The following is a 20,091-nucleotide window of genomic DNA, read 5'->3' as shown; positions in this document are numbered from 1 at the left end:
ACACACAAACACACACACACACACACATGCACATACACACACACACAGGCACGCGCGTGAGTGCGCAGGCACACACATGTATGCACACACACACACACACACACACTCACACACACACACACACACACACACACACACACACTTACACTCTCACAAACACTCAAATGCGCAATATTTTCTGATCTAAGGAGTTGTTTTTTTCTTGTTTTCATCATATTCACCTGCTTTTCTTGCATCAACTAACCATATTGAAAAGAAAATTGGAAACAGAAAACAAGATTTCACAGGTAAATTGATTTGTTTTCTTTTTCTGCTTCATATATACATACATGTATAATATATTTCCATTGCCTTTTTTCCACAGTATTAAAGCCCCCTCGCCTTGAAAAGCCGACTCAGCCAAGCATGAAATATTTCTTAGACAATGACAAAATAACACTGGAATGTGAAGCAGACGGGATACCTGAAGCAAGGTGAAAAACTTGATTGTCTTGTCTCTTTTTAACGAATGTGTTTAAGAGGACTGTCTAAAATGTCTATTAGTGGGTGGTTAGCGGGTGCTCTGGTGTGGTTTGCCCCTTCTTTCCTATCAAACATCTATCGCCTTTATCCCCCCTCCTTCTTTTTTTGTGTTTGTTACTACTCTCTTGTAACACCTCTAATCTTCAGCACGTAATATTTATGACCTTATTGTGTTGCAGGTGCTGTAAAACACTTACTAGACTAAACTGAAAAGCCTATGCTGTAGATCAGGGGTCTCTCAAACTTAAATAGCCTCGTGGGGGAGTTGTTCAAAATTTTGGGGCTGCGGGGAGTACATTATTTGAGGTTTTACAGTATATTGTTCAGTAAGTTGCTCTTTATCCCTTCATTAGGTCTTTTTAAAAGTGCATTGCTTTTAGATCTAGGATCAGAAATATCTCGGAGGAGTCTCTTGATGTTTCACGTTTTTATATTTTTGATACTTTTACTCTTCGGGTATTTTTGAAAGTGCAGTATTGCATGTTTTTAATACTTTTTCTCTTCCAATATCTATGGAAGCTCAATATTACATGTTTTTTATACTTTTTCTTTTCAGGTATTTGGAAGCACCACGTTACGTGTTTTAAACAAGTTTTTCTCTTTAGATATCTATGGAAGCCCTGTAGTGCATGATTTTGGTAGTTTTTCACATCAGCTGTCTATGGAAACACAATGGTACATGAATTGACAATTTTTTCTCTTCAGCTACCTATGGAAGCACAACGGTGTGCCTGTAGAGGAAAGCAGTGCTGTAAAATTATCACAAGGCACACTGACGATTGAGCCAGCCATGAAAAGCCATGAAGGAGAGTACAGGTGCTATGCCTCAAGCGTGATTGAAAGAGAGAATTTCATGCCCACCAGCGTGTCCCCGCCCATTTCGCTTGTTTTTTCCTGTACGTGAGTGCATATATGGGGAACTTATATTCCTTTAGTATTGTCTAACAGTTTTCTAATTTGTGTTTTAGTACAGTGGAAATAATACAAGACAGGTACCCATTGGCGAGAAGAAAGAAGACTGTCTTAGACAGGTGGACATCTTGGAGAGTGTTAATACAATTGGAAAAAAAAAACTCTGAGGGGGTGGGGGACTAGTGGTTAGGGGTTATTTGTACAGGTGATTGTCTTGGACAGGTGGCAGTTAGAACAGGTTCAACTGTAATGTATGTGATTGTCGGTGTATGTTTGTTTTTATGTCTGCATAATATGTGTGTGTATGTGTAAATGTTTTGGTGTTTTCACATCTGTCTATGTGTCTGTGAGTGTAAAAGTGTTTTGTATTCATTTATATATATCAGTGCTTCCACTCTTCCGTATTTTTACGGAAATCCGTACTTTCTGCTAGTTTTGTACTTGTTCCTGTATCATTATCAACTCCCTCTATAAAAAAACTGCGACAGCGTAGGACTACCGAAATTCCGTAAAAAGTTCTGTACTCGCCTTGGTATTTTCTTGTATAAGTTATGGATATTTACGGTAATTCTCTCGACAATAACTTAATGTTATAGAAACCTGCCAGATTGTGCATTTCGTGTAATCGGCCATTATTCTGCTATGCCCCGTGCATTCATTGCGGGTTGTTCAGCAGTACATTTTTACCTGCAGATTGATCAAAATCTGGCAAACTTTTTGTGCCAATTTCCTCCTTTCTAATTCCTTCTGTCTATCTTTGGATTGTTGCAGCAGCTGGAAAATCTGAGCATTGATCAAGTAAATAAACTTGTGACATGAGCCTAGACAAAAAATTACTGTCAGAAAAAGAATAATTTTTTTTTGCAAATTTGTCTAGATCTAGAGAAATTATCAATGCAAAGATTCTACAGTATGTGAATGCGACAAGGGCCATGATGAAAGAATCAGTGTCTGTGGTATATCAATTCAGTTCTTCGCCATCACATGCAAAAGACATGTGTTTGACCCCCATAAGTTTTGAGGGGGGGTTATACCCGGTGCCCATCGGAGGATCAGTTCGTCTTGGTTTGGCTTCAGTGCACACAATAAATAGACCAATTGCTCAAATCGAACACCTGAGACTGAAGTGTCTTTAGGCCATTCCCAAAGGGGAGATATTAACATGTTCTTATGCACAGTAGAATTGTAAATTGGCTGATTCATCAATGTCATTCTCATAACTGTGCCTGAACTGCAACGGGGAACTGCTGCTTTTTCTTTCCTAATCCTTAACATTGTCATTTTTTCTCCACTTCTGTTGTATGTTTGTCACTCTTGTGACCCGCTATTTCCGGGGTGCCTTGATAGTCTAAGCAGACTTTGTGCTGTTGAAGCAAGAGGGGTGAGCAGAGTAAGCTTGATTTCCTACATGGACTTCTCTGTTGACATCCATATGACCTTATGCAGTTGTGAACACCATAACTAAAACAAAACAAATCAAACTCCTGACACGGGGCCTTGAAAACAAAAGCGTTTGTTTTTGCAGGTCACCATCAGTTTCGTTGGTTTTCCCCTCCCGTGGAGGACAGTCCAGCGAGCCCAAAACTGACAAAACCGAACCATACGAAACCAATGATGCCAATTGGCACTGAGTATTAGTCAAGTGTATCCATCTGTCTGCTAGGACATTGTATCCCTCTCAGCCCGGATTGGTCCTGGTAGGCAAACCGAAGCATCGGATGATCTACCTTAATTGTGTCGATAGGAGTGTAAAAAAACATTTGCTGTCAGATTCAATTATTTCTCAGGTCTGGTCTTGTCTTGTCTGCCCTCAGATGTGAATGCTGGCAATATGACTTCAGAGAACGTGACTGGTGAAGTGAATAGTTATCTAGTGCTTAGGTGTGGGCTCACAGATCACTCGGGACCAGTCAGGTTTAACTGGTATGACACGTCACGGTTCCAGGAAATCTCTTTGGACTCGGGGCGTCTGTACATTGACTTGAATGGTGAGCAACGTCCAGTACAAGACAAACTGGGTTTATAATTTGACGGGTGTTTGGTGTCGGCATTGCGCTACCTTAGAATTACAACATTATATCTGACATTATTGGCGGTTTTGAGTTACTAAGACTATAAGGTCTGAAACTAAATGTTCTATCTGCTGTATCAAAATTGCACAATTATTTAGGGTCGATATCAAGATATTCGAAGAATTGCATTAAAAAAAGCTTGTCATCTTGTGAAACTCACAATTCTTTAAACATCAAATTTCTCTAAACTTATAAACTAGGTACTGAGCAGATAAAACTTTGTATTTCTGGGGTAGCTATGATCTCCTTTATTATTTTTCAAATATTGGTGTTGTAAAGCTCAGTGAAAGAGAGCAGTAAACTAGTAATGCTATTTACTGCTTTCTATATTTACTCTGTTCAAACGTAATTGCTGTTGTTTAGAGATGTTACCGCCATAATATGTACTTGTGGTTAGCTGTGTGATTCTCGGGAAAGTAGTCGAGTACGGTTGACATTGAAGAAACCAAGGACAGGCCGAGGCGTGAGCCACGGACTTTTGAAGACTGCGTGAGTAGCGGTCGAGGCGCAGCGCAGAGAGTTGCGACGAGTTAGTGCAAGTTGGATCGCTACATGAGGTGGGTGTGTGTAGTAAAACCGTATGCATGTATAGTTAAACTACAAGCTATTTCGGCGAGGTGCTCATTCTAGAGCCAGATATTAAGTGCTAGTGATGGCATCGAAAATAACGACGGACATGATCAAGCCTTTCAGTGGCAATAGCGATGTTGTGGCATGGTTGGCTAAGGTTAAACTCGTCGCTGGTTTGAAGAACATTCAGGATCTTGCGAAATTTGTACCGTTGTTCCTGGAGGGTGATGCATTGGCGTTGTACTTACAGCTTAGTGAGCTGGAAAGATCACAATATGAGACAATTGAGAAGCGTCTTCTAGAGGCATTCACAGACAGCTCATTTGTTGCGTTCAGTAAGTTGACACAGAGGAGGTGGGACGGTGAGCATGTTGATGTATTCGCGAACGAACTAAGGAGATTGGGAGGATTGGCTGGATTTTCAGGCAGCGAACTGGATAGGCTGGTTAGATTGTCCTTTGTAAATGGATTCCCTGACCCGATATCGTGTGAGCTCCAACAGATGAGCCGGGTCTTCGAAGTTGAACTGTCAGAGGTCATAGCAAGAGCTAGAATCCTTACAGCAAGTAAGACTGGAATGGTCAGCGTTGCGGCGGCAGGCGGAGCCATGGCAAACGAAATGGGAAGCCACAGTCAACGTGTGAGGGCATTTAAAGGTTCTTGTTATCGATGTGGTGGACCACATATGGCTAAGTTTTGTAGTCATCGTGCTGACATTGTTTGCTACCACTGCAATGAAGTTGGGCACATAGCCAGTCGATGCAGTCAGAGGGGAAACGGTGCCTATCAGAAGAAACAGGAAAACTAGCTTCGGGTGGCTGCTGCGCCGGCAGCTACCCGTTTGAAATGAGGGCGCAGTCTTTACCGATAATTCAAGTTGGCGTGAAGGGAGCTAAGGTCAAAGCATTGGTAGATACAGGTTGTATGGTCACAGTGGTCAGTTCACAGATAGTTGGAAATTGCGTGGGCGAGAACTATATGGTAGCTTTTGATGGTTCACGAGTGCAGTGTCAGGGGAAGAAAGAGCTAATCATTGACGTGCGAGGTGTCTCGGTCTCCGTAAATGCAATTGTCTCAGATTCTATTCTGTCTGATATTGATGTGGTACTGGGAATGGATGCTATAAACAACTTGGGAGGAGTTTCAGTCAACCATGGTACAGTTGAGTTTGGTGTCAAATGGTGTGGGGCAGCGGAAATGGAAACTGAATCTGATCCCCCAGACAAGGCAAAGGGGAACGTGAAGTGAGCAGAGAGCGCTGTTTACGAACACAGGGAGGTTGAGGTTATTGACGACAGTGATTTTAAGGCAGTTTTTGATGGCAATACATGGACAGTAGAGTGGAAATGGAAAAGGGATCCTCCCCACCTGAAGAATAAGATTGGATGTTATGGTAAACAGATGGATATGAAGACTACAGAAGGGTTTGAGAAAGAGATACAAAGTTGGATAGAGGAAGGAATACTTTTACCATGGAATGAGAAAGTAGAAATAGGCATAATTCCGCTGATGGCTGTTGTTCAACCTACCAAGAACAAGGTAAGACCTGTCCTTGACTACAGAGAGCTCAATAAATATATAAGTAGTCACACGGGGGGTGACTTCACGGATGTATGCGGCGAGACATTGCGAGAGTGGAGACAGACGACAGATGCAGCAACGATTGTCGACCTGAAAGGTGCTTACCTTCAAATTCGGGTGTCACAAGATCTATGGAAATATCAACTAGTGAATTTCAAAGGTAAAACATATTGCCTGACAAGACTTGGATTTGGTCTTACATCGGCACCCCGCATCATGACGAAGATCTTGAAAACGGTATTGAATAAGGATGAGAAGATAGACTCTGCCACGCAGTCCTACATTGATGACATTCTACTGGATGAGAGCAAGGTAACATCTGCTGCACTGGTGAAGCACCTGGCCAACTATGGGTTGACAACGAAAGAACCAGAGCCATTGGATGGTGGCGCCGCATTAGGTTTGAAGTTGAAATCTGATTCCACAGGAGATCTCATATTTTCCAGAGCCAACAGGATTCCCCATGCAGTGTCTAAAGTCACCAAACGGGAGTTGTTCTCGATCTGCGGAAAACTTACAGGTCATTATCCGGTTGCTGGATGGTTAAGGATAGCATGCAGCTACATAAAGAGAAGGGCAAATGGTACCAATTGGGAGGAGATTGTAAACGATGAAGTGGAGAAAATGTTGAAGGAAATGTTGAGCCGTTTGACTAATGAGGATCCCGTCAAAGGCAAATGGTACGTGCCTAAAGCAACCAAAGGAACCGTATGGTGTGATGCTAGCAGTATCGGATATGGTGTGTTACTTGAGGTCAATGGCAACGCGGTAGAGGATGCTGCATGGCTTCGGAAACCTTCAGATTTTGATCATATCAACGTAGCAGAGCTGGAGGCTGTGATGAAAGGTGTAAACATGGCCATCAAGTGGAACATCTCTGAAATCGAAGTTATCACTGACTCAGCAACGGTGGCTGGTTGGATCAAAACTGTTCTATCGGAAGAGAGGAGAGTGCACACCAAAGGGGCAGCGGAGTTGATTGTGAAGAGACGATTAGGGATATTGAAAAGCCTTATTAATGAGTTTGGTCTGGTTTTGTCGGTCACCTTGGTTCCGACCAGAAAGAACAAAGCAGACATTCTGACAAGAGTGAAAAAGGAGTGGTTAAGCACTGGCGGGTATGGAATGGAGGAAGGAGAACCAGAACCATGCGTTTGTGCTACTGGCCATCTTGACTTGAAAGACTTGCACGATATGCACCATATGGGGGTAGACCGTACTTTGTATTTGGCTCGGAAGGTGCTACCAGAAACGAGCCGTGCTGATGTTAAAAAAGTCGTACAAGCTTGTGAGCAATGTCAGTCTATCGATCCTGCACCAGTTGTCCATGAGGCGGGCAACCTAGATGTCGCTACAGACTGGACAAGATTGGCAATAGACATAACTCACCATCATCAAGTGCCATACCTGTCAATTGTTGATTGTGGCCCAGGGCGATTCGCAATTTGGAAGAAACTGAGGAGAGAGACAGCAGGGTTTGTGACAGAAGTAGTTGAAGAACTCATGTTAGAGAGAGGACCAGTGCGCGAGATCTTAATGGATAATGGCACAGTGTTTCGTTCAGATTGTTTTTGGCAGATGCTTCAGAAATGGAATATCAAACCATTGTTCAGAGCTGCATATAGGCCTACGGGGAACGGGATTGTTGAGAGACACCATCGTACAGTGAAGTCCATTGCAGAAAGAGGAAACATTCCCCCCCAAGAAGCTGTGTTTTGGTACAACTCAACACCAAGGGCAGGTTTGGACCCAGCATCAGTGCCACAGAGAGCTGTCTACCGTTATGATTGGAGAAACCATATCGTTGTTAATGAAGAAGAAGACGGGCCTGGAAGATTTGAAGTTGGAGATCACAATATGAGACAATTGAGAAGCGTCTTCTAGAGGCATTCACAGACAGCTCATTTGTTGCGTTCAGTAAGTTGACACAGAGGAGGTGGGACGGTGAGCATGTTGATGTATTCGCGAACGAACTAAGGAGATTGGGAGGATTGGCTGGATTTTCAGGCAGCGAACTGGATAGGCTGGTTAGATTGTCCTTTGTAAATGGATTCCCTGACCCGATATCGTGTGAGCTCCAACAGATGAGCCGGGTCTTCGAAGTTGAACTGTCAGAGGTCATAGCAAGAGCTAGAATCCTTACAGCAAGTAAGACTGGAATGGTCAGCGTTGCGGCGGCAGGCGGAGCCATGGCAAACGAAATGGGAAGCCACAGTCAACGTGTGAGGGCATTTAAAGGTTCTTGTTATCGATGTGGTGGACCACATATGGCTAAGTTTTGTAGTCATCGTGCTGACATTGTTTGCTACCACTGCAATGAAGTTGGGCACATAGCCAGTCGATGCAGTCAGAGGGGAAACGGTGCCTATCAGAAGAAACAGGAAAACTAGCTTCGGGTGGCTGCTGCGCCGGCAGCTACCCGTTTGAAATGAGGGCGCAGTCTTTACCGATAATTCAAGTTGGCGTGAAGGGAGCTAAGGTCAAAGCATTGGTAGATACAGGTTGTATGGTCACAGTGGTCAGTTCACAGATAGTTGGAAATTGCGTGGGCGAGAACTATATGGTAGCTTTTGATGGTTCACGAGTGCAGTGTCAGGGGAAGAAAGAGCTAATCATTGACGTGCGAGGTGTCTCGGTCTCCGTAAATGCAATTGTCTCAGATTCTATTCTGTCTGATATTGATGTGGTACTGGGAATGGATGCTATAAACAACTTGGGAGGAGTTTCAGTCAACCATGGTACAGTTGAGTTTGGTGTCAAATGGTGTGGGGCAGCGGAAATGGAAACTGAATCTGATCCCCCAGACAAGGCAAAGGGGAACGTGAAGCGAGCAGAGAGCGCTGTTTACGAACACAGGGAGGTTGAGGTTATTGACGACAGTGATTTTAAGGCAGTTTTTGATGGCAATACATGGACAGTAGAGTGGAAATGGAAAAGGGATCCTCCCCACCTGAAGAATAAGATTGGATGTTATGGTAAACAGATGGATATGAAGACTACAGAAGGGTTTGAGAAAGAGATACAAAGTTGGATAGAGGAAGGAATACTTTTACCATGGAATGAGAAAGTAGAAATAGGCATAATTCCGCTGATGGCTGTTGTTCAACCTACCAAGAACAAGGTAAGACCTGTCCTTGACTACAGAGAGCTCAATAAATATATAAGTAGTCACACGGGGGGTGACTTCACGGATGTATGCGGCGAGACATTGCGAGAGTGGAGACAGACGACAGATGCAGCAACGATTGTCGACCTGAAAGGTGCTTACCTTCAAATTCGGGTGTCACAAGATCTATGGAAATATCAACTAGTGAATTTCAAAGGTAAAACATATTGCCTGACAAGACTTGGATTTGGTCTTACATCGGCACCCCGCATCATGACGAAGATCTTGAAAACGGTATTGAATAAGGATGAGAAGATAGACTCTGCCACGCAGTCCTACATTGATGACATTCTACTGGATGAGAGCAAGGTAACATCTGCTGCACTGGTGAAGCACCTGGCCAACTATGGGTTGACAACGAAAGAACCAGAGCCATTGGATGGTGGCGCCGCATTAGGTTTGAAGTTGAAATCTGATTCCACAGGAGATCTCATATTTTCCAGAGCCAACAGGATTCCCCATGCAGTGTCTAAAGTCACCAAACGGGAGTTGTTCTCGATCTGCGGAAAACTTACAGGTCATTATCCGGTTGCTGGATGGTTAAGGATAGCATGCAGCTACATAAAGAGAAGGGCAAATGGTACCAATTGGGAGGAGATTGTAAACGATGAAGTGGAGAAAATGTTGAAGGAAATGTTGAGCCGTTTGACTAATGAGGATCCCGTCAAAGGCAAATGGTACGTGCCTAAAGCAACCAAAGGAACCGTATGGTGTGATGCTAGCAGTATCGGATATGGTGTGTTACTTGAGGTCAATGGCAACGCGGTAGAGGATGCTGCATGGCTTCGGAAACCTTCAGATTTTGATCATATCAACGTAGCAGAGCTGGAGGCTGTGATGAAAGGTGTAAACATGGCCATCAAGTGGAACATCTCTGAAATCGAAGTTATCACTGACTCAGCAACGGTGGCTGGTTGGATCAAAACTGTTCTATCGGAAGAGAGGAGAGTGCACACCAAAGGGGCAGCGGAGTTGATTGTGAAGAGACGATTAGGGATATTGAAAAGCCTTATTAATGAGTTTAGTCTGGTTTTGTCGGTCACCTTGGTTCCGACCAGAAAGAACAAAGCAGACATTCTGACAAGAGTGAAAAAGGAGTGGTTAAGCACTGGCGGGTATGGAATGGAGGAAGGAGAACCAGAACCATGCGTTTGTGCTACTGGCCATCTTGACTTGAAAGACTTGCACGATATGCACCATATGGGGGTAGACCGTACTTTGTATTTGGCTCGGAAGGTGCTACCAGAAACGAGCCGTGCTGATGTTAAAAAAGTCGTACAAGCTTGTGAGCAATGTCAGTCTATCGATCCTGCACCAGTTGTCCATGAGGCGGGCAACCTAGATGTCGCTACAGACTGGACAAGATTGGCAATAGACATAACTCACCATCATCAAGTGCCATACCTGTCAATTGTTGATTGTGGCCCAGGGCGATTCGCAATTTGGAAGAAACTGAGGAGAGAGACAGCAGGGTTTGTGACAGAAGTAGTTGAAGAACTCATGTTAGAGAGAGGACCAGTGCGCGAGATCTTAATGGATAATGGCACAGTGTTTCGTTCAGATTGTTTTTGGCAGATGCTTCAGAAATGGAATATCAAACCATTGTTCAGAGCTGCATATAGGCCTACGGGGAACGGGATTGTTGAGAGACACCATCGTACAGTGAAGTCCATTGCAGAAAGAGGAAACATTCCCCCCCAAGAAGCTGTGTTTTGGTACAACTCAACACCAAGGGCAGGTTTGGACCCAGCATCAGTGCCACAGAGAGCTGTCTACCGTTATGATTGGAGAAACCATATCGTTGTTAATGAAGAAGAAGACGGGCCTGGAAGATTTGAAGTTGGAGATGATGTTTGGGTTAAACCACCCCAGAGCAAATGTACGACTAAGTGGAATAGAGGTACGGTTACAGGAGTAAACTCGATCAACAATGTTGCTGTCGATGGTATGGCTCGTCACATTCTCGATGTTAGAAGAGTGGTACGAGATGTAACTTCAGAGGAAGAGGATGATGAGGGAGGTGGCGGTGAACAGCAAACCTTGCAAACCCTGACGAGAAACGAAGGTGCAGGTGAACCCCCTCCCAGGCGGTATCCTGATCCAGTCAGGAAAACCCCCGGTTGGTTGGTGGACTATGAAACTCAGTAAATGAAGTAATCAAGTGTACAAAGTGTAGATAGCGTTGAACCATGTCCTGTTCGCACGATTGAAGAACTAAATTTTGTTTTGTTTGATCTTGAGATCACGGGGGCGTGTGGTTAGCTGTGTGATTCTCGGGAAAGTAGTCGAGTACGGTTGACATTGAAGAAACCAAGGACAGGCCGAGGCGTGAGCCACGGACTTTTGAAGACTGCGTGAGTAGCGGTCGAGGCGCAGCGCAGAGAGTTGCGACGAGTTAGTGCAAGTTGGATCGCTACATGAGGTGGGTGTGTGTAGTAAAACCGTATGCATGTATAGTTAAACTACAGTACTTGTGAAAGTAATTAAGCTTTCAAGTTATGCCTTATTAAAAGTTTCTATTTGTCTGTTTCGAATAACTTTGATTTTCTGAAAAAAATGTGATCTCTGATTAACCTTTTATAAATATATATGCACATTTTTATATTTGCAGTCCTTGAAGCTCATACGAATGTGAGCATTTATGTACGTGCTAGCTGCCCACGTGCTGTTGGCATGATAACCAAACGTTTAGGGCTTGGATCATCATGTGTTGCTTTTGACCGCCCCTACAGTTGCGGCTTATTGATGACAGTCTTTCTGAAGTGTCTTTAGGCAATTCCCAAAGGGGGGATGTTAACATGTTCTTATGCACAATAGAATTGTGAATGGGCTGATTCATCAATGTCATGCTCATAACTGTGCCTGAACTGCTACGGGGAACTTCTGTTTTTTCTTTCCTAATCCTTAATATTGTCATTTTTTCTCCACTTCTTTTGTATGTTTGTCACACTCTTGTGACCCGCTATTTCCGGGGTGCCTTGATAGTCGAAGCAGACTTTGTGCTGTTGAAGCAAGAGAGGTGAGCAGAGTAAGTCTGATTCCCTGTATGGACTTCTCTGTTGACATTCACCTCTTGATGCTCATATGACCTTATGCAGTCACGAGCACTGTAAAAACTCTACTAATACTAAACTAAAGATAAAAGTATTTCTGTCACTACATGTTTGGGATGTACCTGCTACACAAAGATAGAATAATACTTAAATACATGAAAAATACTCAATTTCACAAAGACAATCCACACATCGTTGCTAGTCGCAACTGTGCAGTGCCCTGTTTTTGAGCTCAAAGACACACCCAAGACAGTGACCACCCACATAAACACTGTGTCACCGACACACACTTGACATTGTTAGCCTGGACTACTCCCTAACCAGCTTTGAACCTATTCTGAACAGGGGGCTCTCCCATTTTTAAAGAATTGAGATTGGAAAGTAATGACTCAGTTCTGGAGTATTGTATAAGGATGCATAGCTGCAGTCGAAACCTACGAGGTTATAAATTCTTAAGCTCAAAATTATGAAAATCTTGCTCTGTTTCATTTTCTTGTGAATGTTACTGGTTTCTTGTGAAAACTGACACAAAGGTCAGCACCAACAAAATTACATATGTCTGTCCCCGTTGTTTTATGCAAACAAAATTCTGAAATTATGCGATTCTGTTAATTTTAACAAAGAATAATAAAAGGAAATAATCAGAAAGTAGGCAAAAAATGATCAAATTTTGCTATATTATGCAGGGTGCATAAAACCACGGGGACAGATATGTAGAAGTTTGTTAAATAAGATGAGATGATACTTAATTGTCCCTTTGGGAAATTTTTCCTGGCTGTACAGGAATGGTAACAACAAATCTTGTAGATATACAAAAAAATTGAATTATATATTACTTTCACAAAAATTCGATACGCAGAGAAAAATAAAGCTAACAATAATACACATATCACTTCAGATGTATCTTTCAACCAGATGCTTGAATTTATCACAGACCTTTTTGAGTTATATAGATAATATAATATGTAATAGACAGTGAAAGATCTTGTCAGTTTGGTAGTGTTTGAGCGCTAAATCAGCGGCTAGCACTGTATGCTCCCCGGGAAGCTGAGAATGTTTGTGTTCTATGGTATGCTGGGTTAATAATATAGTGTAGAGCGCATAGCTTGCCGTCGAGCGGAGATATGCGCCATACAAATGCTATCTATTTATTATTATTATAAAAAATCAACAGCAATACTCATTAATGTTTATTTCAACAGCAGCCTTATTCCAGATGGTAGGAGGGCATACCTTGTATCCCTCTAGCCCATGTTGGCCCTGACAGGTAGGCTTGAAGCAGCCCGCCTCCAAAATGGTCTGAATTGTGCTAATGGTGGAGTAAAAATCTTCATTTGTAATTTTTAAGTATTGAACAAATGAGAGGGTTAAGCTCCCAAACAAGCGGGTGGTTAGTGGGTGCTCTGGTGTGGTTTGCTCCTTCTTTTTTGTCAAACATCTATTATCCTTATCTCTCTGTGTGAGAGCCCTCGTGGCCTAGAGATTAAGGTGATTGCCTCTCGTTCAATAGGTCTTGGGTTCGAATCCGGATAGTGACGGAAAATTTTATTCTCTAAAATGTTCTCCTTTCGCGTCCTTTCCTGCTCTCTAACAATGTTCTGTGACTGTTCTGTCATCTGCTTTCGTCCCCACTTTCTGCCCCCACCCCCTCCTCTGGGCTCCTGACTCTTTCTGCAGCCTTTCTAATGCTTCTCCTTGGCTACTTCTTACTGCTGTCTTTCAGCCACACTCCTGATCTTCTCATAGGAAAGGTGTCCACTTAGCCTTCTTGGACAAGGGCGAAAAATCTTGGAGGCCTCGTGTGCAAGTTGCGCAAGTTAAAGATCCCTTGGTGGTCTAAAGTCGAAAAGAGTAGGCTTCGGCCATCACCCAGCAAAATTCATCTAATTTCTTACCAACTGAAAATGTTTAATGTGTCCCGCTCTCATATGACGTTATACAGTTGCAAGGGCCGAAAAACACTTACAAAGAAGCAAAATCAAACAAGTTAGTTGCTGTTAAGATGTGACAACTTACAATTAGTATTCTTTAAACTAGTAAAAAAAAAAAAAAAAAGAAACAAGGCCTGGGGCACCACTGGTAGGTCCTACTTCTTTACTTTCCCTCTATTTTTTCTGTCTGTCTGTCTTACTTTTTCCCATCCCTATTTTATGACCATTATTGTGTCATGTGCTTCTCCTTACTCAAACAAAACAAACAAAATTGTAACTGGAGGTCACAATAAAGGTCACCACGTCTTTTTCGCCAGGTGACTTGCACTTCTCATACCTCAAGCGATCCGACGCCCGGAGCTACAAGTGTGGGGTCTCCATTGGGGAAATCATCAAGCTGGATGGAGCAGGTCATACTGTGCAAGTGGTTGGCGTGGCTGGTAGGTGCACTGCTTGGTCTTGTGTAAATAACACACTCAGTGTAGATAATGTCCCCAGTGTAGATAACTCCCTCAGTGTAGATAACACCCTCAGTGTAGATAACATCCTCAGTGTAGATAACTACGTCCCCAGTGTAGATAATGTCCCCAGTGTAGATAATGTCCTCAGTGTTGATAAAACCCACAGTTTACATACTGGTAATGCTTTCAGTCAACGTAATGCTCTCAACATATATAATGCCCAGGAGGGGGAGGGGGGGGTTGGGGGAGGGAGTAAGCAGTTGAATCAAGCTTTCAGGATACCTAAACTCAAGCTATTTTGGTATGTCGTTTCTTGTCTCAAATGGGTATGGAAACAACATTCACCCCCAACGCCATCTGCATGTCAAGTGAAGTTCTTTAATTTATTTCTGAGCAACATTTGGCATCTGATTTGATTGTATATCCTAGATATTTAATCTGTCAAACTTGTTTATTCTTTTCACCTTTGCTTTTGAGAATACAAATAGGATTCACTACTGTTTCTTTTTTAAGCTATTACCATGCTTTCTTATTGTTTTATCTGTCACATAAAGTTGAGGGAGGAGAGGAGTTGAGGCAAGCCTAGAGGATGCCCAAACTCACGCTGTTTCATATGTATATATGTCATTTTTGGGGTCTCAAATGGGTATGGAAATAACATATTGTCAGTGTGACAAAAGCATCCACATAAGTCTTTTAGGGTCCTCTTTTTCATCAGAGACAAAAAAAACCGAATTCCTGTTGCTTTGTTCCTATCAGAAATTATGAAAAGTAAAAATATATTAAACTGCATTTTGTGATATTGAAAAGTGCATCTTTGATAGAGCTTTGTGAGGGTGTAAAAATAGAAAATAATCCAAATTTGGACCTTACTGGATTTATTGCTGGCGACAGGGACAATATACTCTCTTCACCATCTGTTTGTCAAGTCAAGGTGTAATCTCTGTGATGATGATACAAGAATGGCTTGTTTAAGATTTCCATCAATATATCGTCTGCCAACCAGAGTCTGAGGTGTAGTGGTTAGGCGCTTCATTGTTGCAGGCAGGAGACCCCAAGTTCTATTATTGTGTGGGGAAAAGTTTTTATCGACTGTCCCTATCTTTCTACTGGCTTATTGTATCACATTTTCCTTCATTCTTGTCTCTAGGCTCTGAGTCTATCAAGGAGTCCTCTATCGAGACATAGAAAATGTGTCACAACGCGGTGGAATCAGGCGCTTGTCAATATTTGGACATGTAGAGTTATCAGTAAAGCTTGTTCATTTGTCTATCTTTTGATAAAAAATACCCATCTATCTTTAAAAGAAGTCATGATATTTGCAATTGAAAAAGTTTGTAAGTGTTTTTGTGCATGTAATCAGCTGCTTGCACTGTAAGCGTCCCATGAAGCTGAGAATATTTTGAATGTTTAAGGGTCTACTGGGATAATAATTGTTGTAAACCATAGAGGTTTCAGAGGTAAAATTTTCTAGAAGATGGCAGCCAAAGTTTGGTGATTTCCATAGCTTTAGAGTACTTGGAAAAAGAAAATGTTCAATTTTTATGCCTTTAATCAACATTTTTCAGTAAAATCCACTCAAATATTTTGAGTGGACATAAAAGCTGTTGAACCGAAAAACAGAAATGCGACAAAAACTACCAAACTGGCGGGAAAATGCCCGTTTCTTTTATTTCATTATTTTGACAAGCACTTGATTTTACCAAGATGCCTCACATATCATGTTTTCCAACAGATAGGAAGCAGCCTGCCAAGTTAGAGTATTCCTCAGATCCTAATCCTGTCGTAAGGCCTTATGAAAGTGTTCACCTGGAATGCGTCTTTTCCGGACGGTGAGTACCACCTATTTGATCATTTATAACATGTCTAATCTAGAGGTCAAATTATTTTGTGGTCACTCTCCCATTTAGTTCCTCTTTGGGTTTTTCAAATTTGTATTAAACTTTTCTTCCAATGTGCAAAACCATAGTGAAAGAAATCCGACGACTCAAGTAGCAGCGTAGCCAGACAAGGCTGATTTTTAACCACAGTTGTCTTGCTTGTTTTTCATTAATCTGTTACATTTTTTTTTTAATATGTGTATTATTGCCGGCTTTATTTTTCTCTTCCTATTGAATTTTCAAGAAAGTAATGTATGATTTAAATTCTATGGAGGGTATATTCTACAAGTGTTCTTACCATTCCTGTACAGCCAAGAAAAATTTCCCACTGGCACACAAAAAATGTATCATCTTATCTTAGTTTAGCTTAGCTCCTGATTCTTGTCTTATCTTATTCTCATCTTCTTTTTCTTATCTTATCTAATCTGGAGCCTCGCCCAGTTCCAAATTCTTTCATGCTTTCATGGGTTCAGTTACCCCTTCTGTCATAGTGAGCCGTGCTTGACATGGTTCCTGCATGCTACTTGGGCTTTCAGGCACACTTTTGTCACCAGCGTCTGTGGTTTAGCGGTCAGGTGCTTTGCTGTCGCACACAGGAGACCCGAATTCAATTTCCAAGAGGGGAAAACACTTTTGTCAAGTACCTCGGTCTTTCTTCTTGGATGTTGTATCCCTCTCAGCCAGCCAGAGTTGACTCTGACACTCAGGGTCAGAAGCCCACCTCCTAGATGGTCTAAATTGTGCAGATGAGAACGTAAAACACCTACATTTATATTTAACCCCCCCCCCCCCCAAAAAAAATTGTTTTATTTGTTTTGTCTCAGATGTGCGGATTTTCTGAATACGTCCTGAAACTAGAATTTCTGAATTTGTCGGGATTTTGTCTTCATATATATTTATCTCTATTACTATCTCGGAGTGAGTTTTCTGTGCTGCACAAGAAGCATGAGGTGATGTAACGTTTCATGTTCACAGTTTACTCTAACATATTTTCTCATTTACAAAATTGTTTTTCACCCTGTTTGATCGTTGATTTTGCTGTGTTTGTATTTATTTTGACTTTTTCTGCCATATTCATGGTATTGGAAACAATTTTATATAATTTGCTGATAGTTCATTTTTTGTTTTTGTTTTTTCATTTATGTTTAAATCCTTTTATTGTTTCCCTCCTGATCTGTAACTTTTTCTTATCACCATAGCCATGTTTTTCTTTTTAGTGACAAAGGACATCATCCATCATCATTTTTACTTTAAATTTTTACCTAAATCTTATCAATGTAAATTGTAAACGTTTAGTAGGCACAGTAAGAATTTTGAGTCTTTAGGAATTATTTTTGTAAAAATGTTTTTATCACATATATTCTATACTATTGACGGCATAATAATATGAAGGCAGGGGGGAAGAAATTTGGTAATTTCCAGGTGAATTTATCTTTTATAAAGTAGGTATGAGATTTGTTATTTTAGGGTGTCACTTTCATGTCTTTCTGATCTGAATCTGTCTTGCTCTTTATTTGTGTAGTTTGATTTTTTCTGTGTTGCAAGAAAAATGTTTGAATATTTGACTGTGGAAGAATGTGCTGAAAGTTACCCTTGATCTGAATGGAAACAATCCTATCTCACTGAAGGTTGGGGGTAGCAAGTACTATTTCTTCTGACCAGCAGGAAATGCAACCCCACTTTTGGAAGAATAGCATCCACAATTAAGATAAGATAGATAAACACCAGCGAGGTGTGCTGAAAAATGAGTTACTTCTCGTAATCCTCTAATGGAGTTTTCAGCCGAAAATAGACACATATAATTTGTAGATTTTTCAACTGATGCTATTTTCTCCTGTTAAACCTGTCTTTAAGCATCTCGTAATGTACCAACTTTAACATACCAGTGCCAAACATGGTCCTTAAACAAAGCAGACCAGCTGGAAAAATCAATGTATGCGAAATGAGGTGTCTCCACAAAACCATCAATGTCGTGAGAAGACACCATATTAGAAACGAGACCATGTGCTAACAAACTGGAATACCACAAGTAATAAATTTCATTGAGCCATCAAAGAGTCAAATGGTTCGGACGTCTAACCAGAATGCCCGAGAAACAACTAGCGGCAAGAACTTACCACACCCATGAATCCGGCTTCAAATCAAGAGGAAGACCAAGAAGGACCTGGCTAGATGGGGTTAAAAAGGTCCTGGAACAACATAACATATCTATCGCAGATGTCATACATTTAGCACAGGACCGAAACCTGCACCTCCCCTCGACATCCTACGGATACCAGAGGAAGGAAAAAGTCAAAGTAAAGTAATATAATAAATGGTACAACCCCAACATATAAGTTTGATGTATCTATCTGTGTCCATAGGGCTCAAATCCGAGAATTGAGTCGTTTTGTCAACACATCTCACATTTATTACTGACTTCCACAGAGAGAATACCTGCTGGAGCATGGTAAATACATGTGCACACATGCACTTCTCAACACTCCTCTATCTCTTTTTCTCTCTCAGGTTTATCCAAACGATTGACTGGGTGGACGTCTATCATCTGGATTCAACCATTATTTCGTGAGTTCTGAAATATTTAGTTGTTTTCTTTTGTGGTCTGTGCTCTTTTCTTAGCTTCTTGTAGTGCAGTATGATGCGGATGTCACAAGGTACAGAATGGGCAGAGGTGATATGTTCAGGGAAGTTTTTGTTTAAATGTGTGAGGTTTTAATTTTCGTCCTAATTGTAAATTAGATTATGGAGATTATACACTAATCCTTGTCTTTCCCATATAAGTCCGGTGGTGTCGTTGGTCTAGTCGTTATATTTTTGTACTCTCAACCATTAACGGTAAGGTCATGTGTACAAATCCTAGTGTCAGGGGTCTGAAGTTGTGCCCTCGAGAAAGGCACCTTACTCACATTTTGTCCACTGGTGAGGAATGAGAACTTGGTTATAGACTGAAAAATCTTGTCTGTTTGTGTTTTAGTGCATGTAATCAGCTGCTTGCACTTTTAATTTCTCATGAAGCTGAGAATACTTTGAATGCTTTTGGGTCTACTGGGATAATATTTATTGTAAAGCAAATACAGGCAATATGAATGCAATTATTTATTATTATCATTTTCCCTCTGGAAAAATGTGTGTGGGTAGGGGGATAAAGGGTAGGAAAATGTTCGTTGTTTCCCTAAAAACGACCATGTTTGTACTTTGAGCTATGGAAGAACTTTTTGGTGGGTACCCCGTGAGCTGTTGCTGGCCAGTGCAGACTACAACAGAGAAAAAGGAAAGGAAGGAAAAGAGTGGTGGTAAAAAGGTAATATTTTGCTACCAAAGAATGACAAAGTTCCCACCACTCAGTAGGCTACCAAGTTTTGAGAAATTTTAGTTTTAAAAATTTGAGTTTCACAAAACGTCAAACTTTTTCAAATGCAATTCTTTGAATATCATGATAACAACGCCGAAAAATTATCTTACAATTGTAATAGAGCAGATGGAACAATTGGTTTCTGACATCATGGTTTTAGTAACTCAAAACGGCCAAAAATGTCAGATAGAACTTTGTATTTTTAAGGGGGAGGGGTACTTTATAACCTATCTCGGTAACTATGAAAGTTCAGGTAAAGCCTTTGGCAAGGAGGTTAAACAGGAAAACATCTCTAAAAAGCAACGTTACGTTTTTTTTTTAATCCACCGTTTCCATGGTAACGGCGGCCATATTGAAAATAAACAGCTTTCATAAATCTTGAAAGGCTTTTTTAATTACTGACCAAATTTATTCAAATTTGGTTCATTGATGGATATACTCAAAACAAAATATTATACAACAGGGCTCTTGAATAGGAAAAAAGTTATAGATGGACAACTGACCTACCCCTTCACACCTCTGAATTTCATTACACAATCGCCCATAACTCAAGTATAAATGTACCTATTACATTGTCCTGTTGTATAAAGT

At 41.4% G+C, this 20,091-nt stretch overlaps 2 protein-coding genes across 3 annotated transcripts in view; both read left to right on the top strand.

The window, feature by feature from the left end:
* LOC101849596 (neuronal cell adhesion molecule) overlaps positions 1-20,091 on the top strand; it is an 83,264-nt gene that overhangs the window by 10,784 nt on the left and 52,389 nt on the right. For both annotated transcript variants that reach the window (XM_013079995.2, XM_013079996.2), the window contains exons 3-8: positions 365-473; positions 1,228-1,418; positions 3,249-3,422; positions 14,125-14,247; positions 16,004-16,100; positions 18,657-18,713. In XM_013079995.2, the coding sequence (XP_012935449.1) occupies positions 365-473; positions 1,228-1,418; positions 3,249-3,422; positions 14,125-14,247; positions 16,004-16,100; positions 18,657-18,713 (751 nt within the window). The remainder of the gene's footprint in view (positions 1-364; positions 474-1,227; positions 1,419-3,248; positions 3,423-14,124; positions 14,248-16,003; positions 16,101-18,656; positions 18,714-20,091) is intronic.
* Positions 5,856-11,261, top strand: LOC106011201. Its single transcript, XM_013079998.2, has 2 exons — positions 5,856-7,492; positions 10,656-11,261. The coding sequence occupies exons 1-2, from the start codon at positions 5,874-5,876 to the stop codon at positions 10,969-10,971; spliced, it is 1,935 nt and encodes a 644-aa protein (XP_012935452.1). The 5' UTR covers positions 5,856-5,873; the 3' UTR covers positions 10,972-11,261.

This window comes from Aplysia californica, unplaced genomic scaffold (genome assembly GCF_000002075.1).
Source record: "Aplysia californica isolate F4 #8 unplaced genomic scaffold, AplCal3.0 scaffold00070, whole genome shotgun sequence".
NCBI classification, from domain to species: Eukaryota; Metazoa; Mollusca; class Gastropoda; order Aplysiida; family Aplysiidae; genus Aplysia; species Aplysia californica.
The sequence above is the reverse complement of the archived record's forward strand: the minus strand, read 5'-3'. Positions and strand labels throughout refer to the sequence as shown.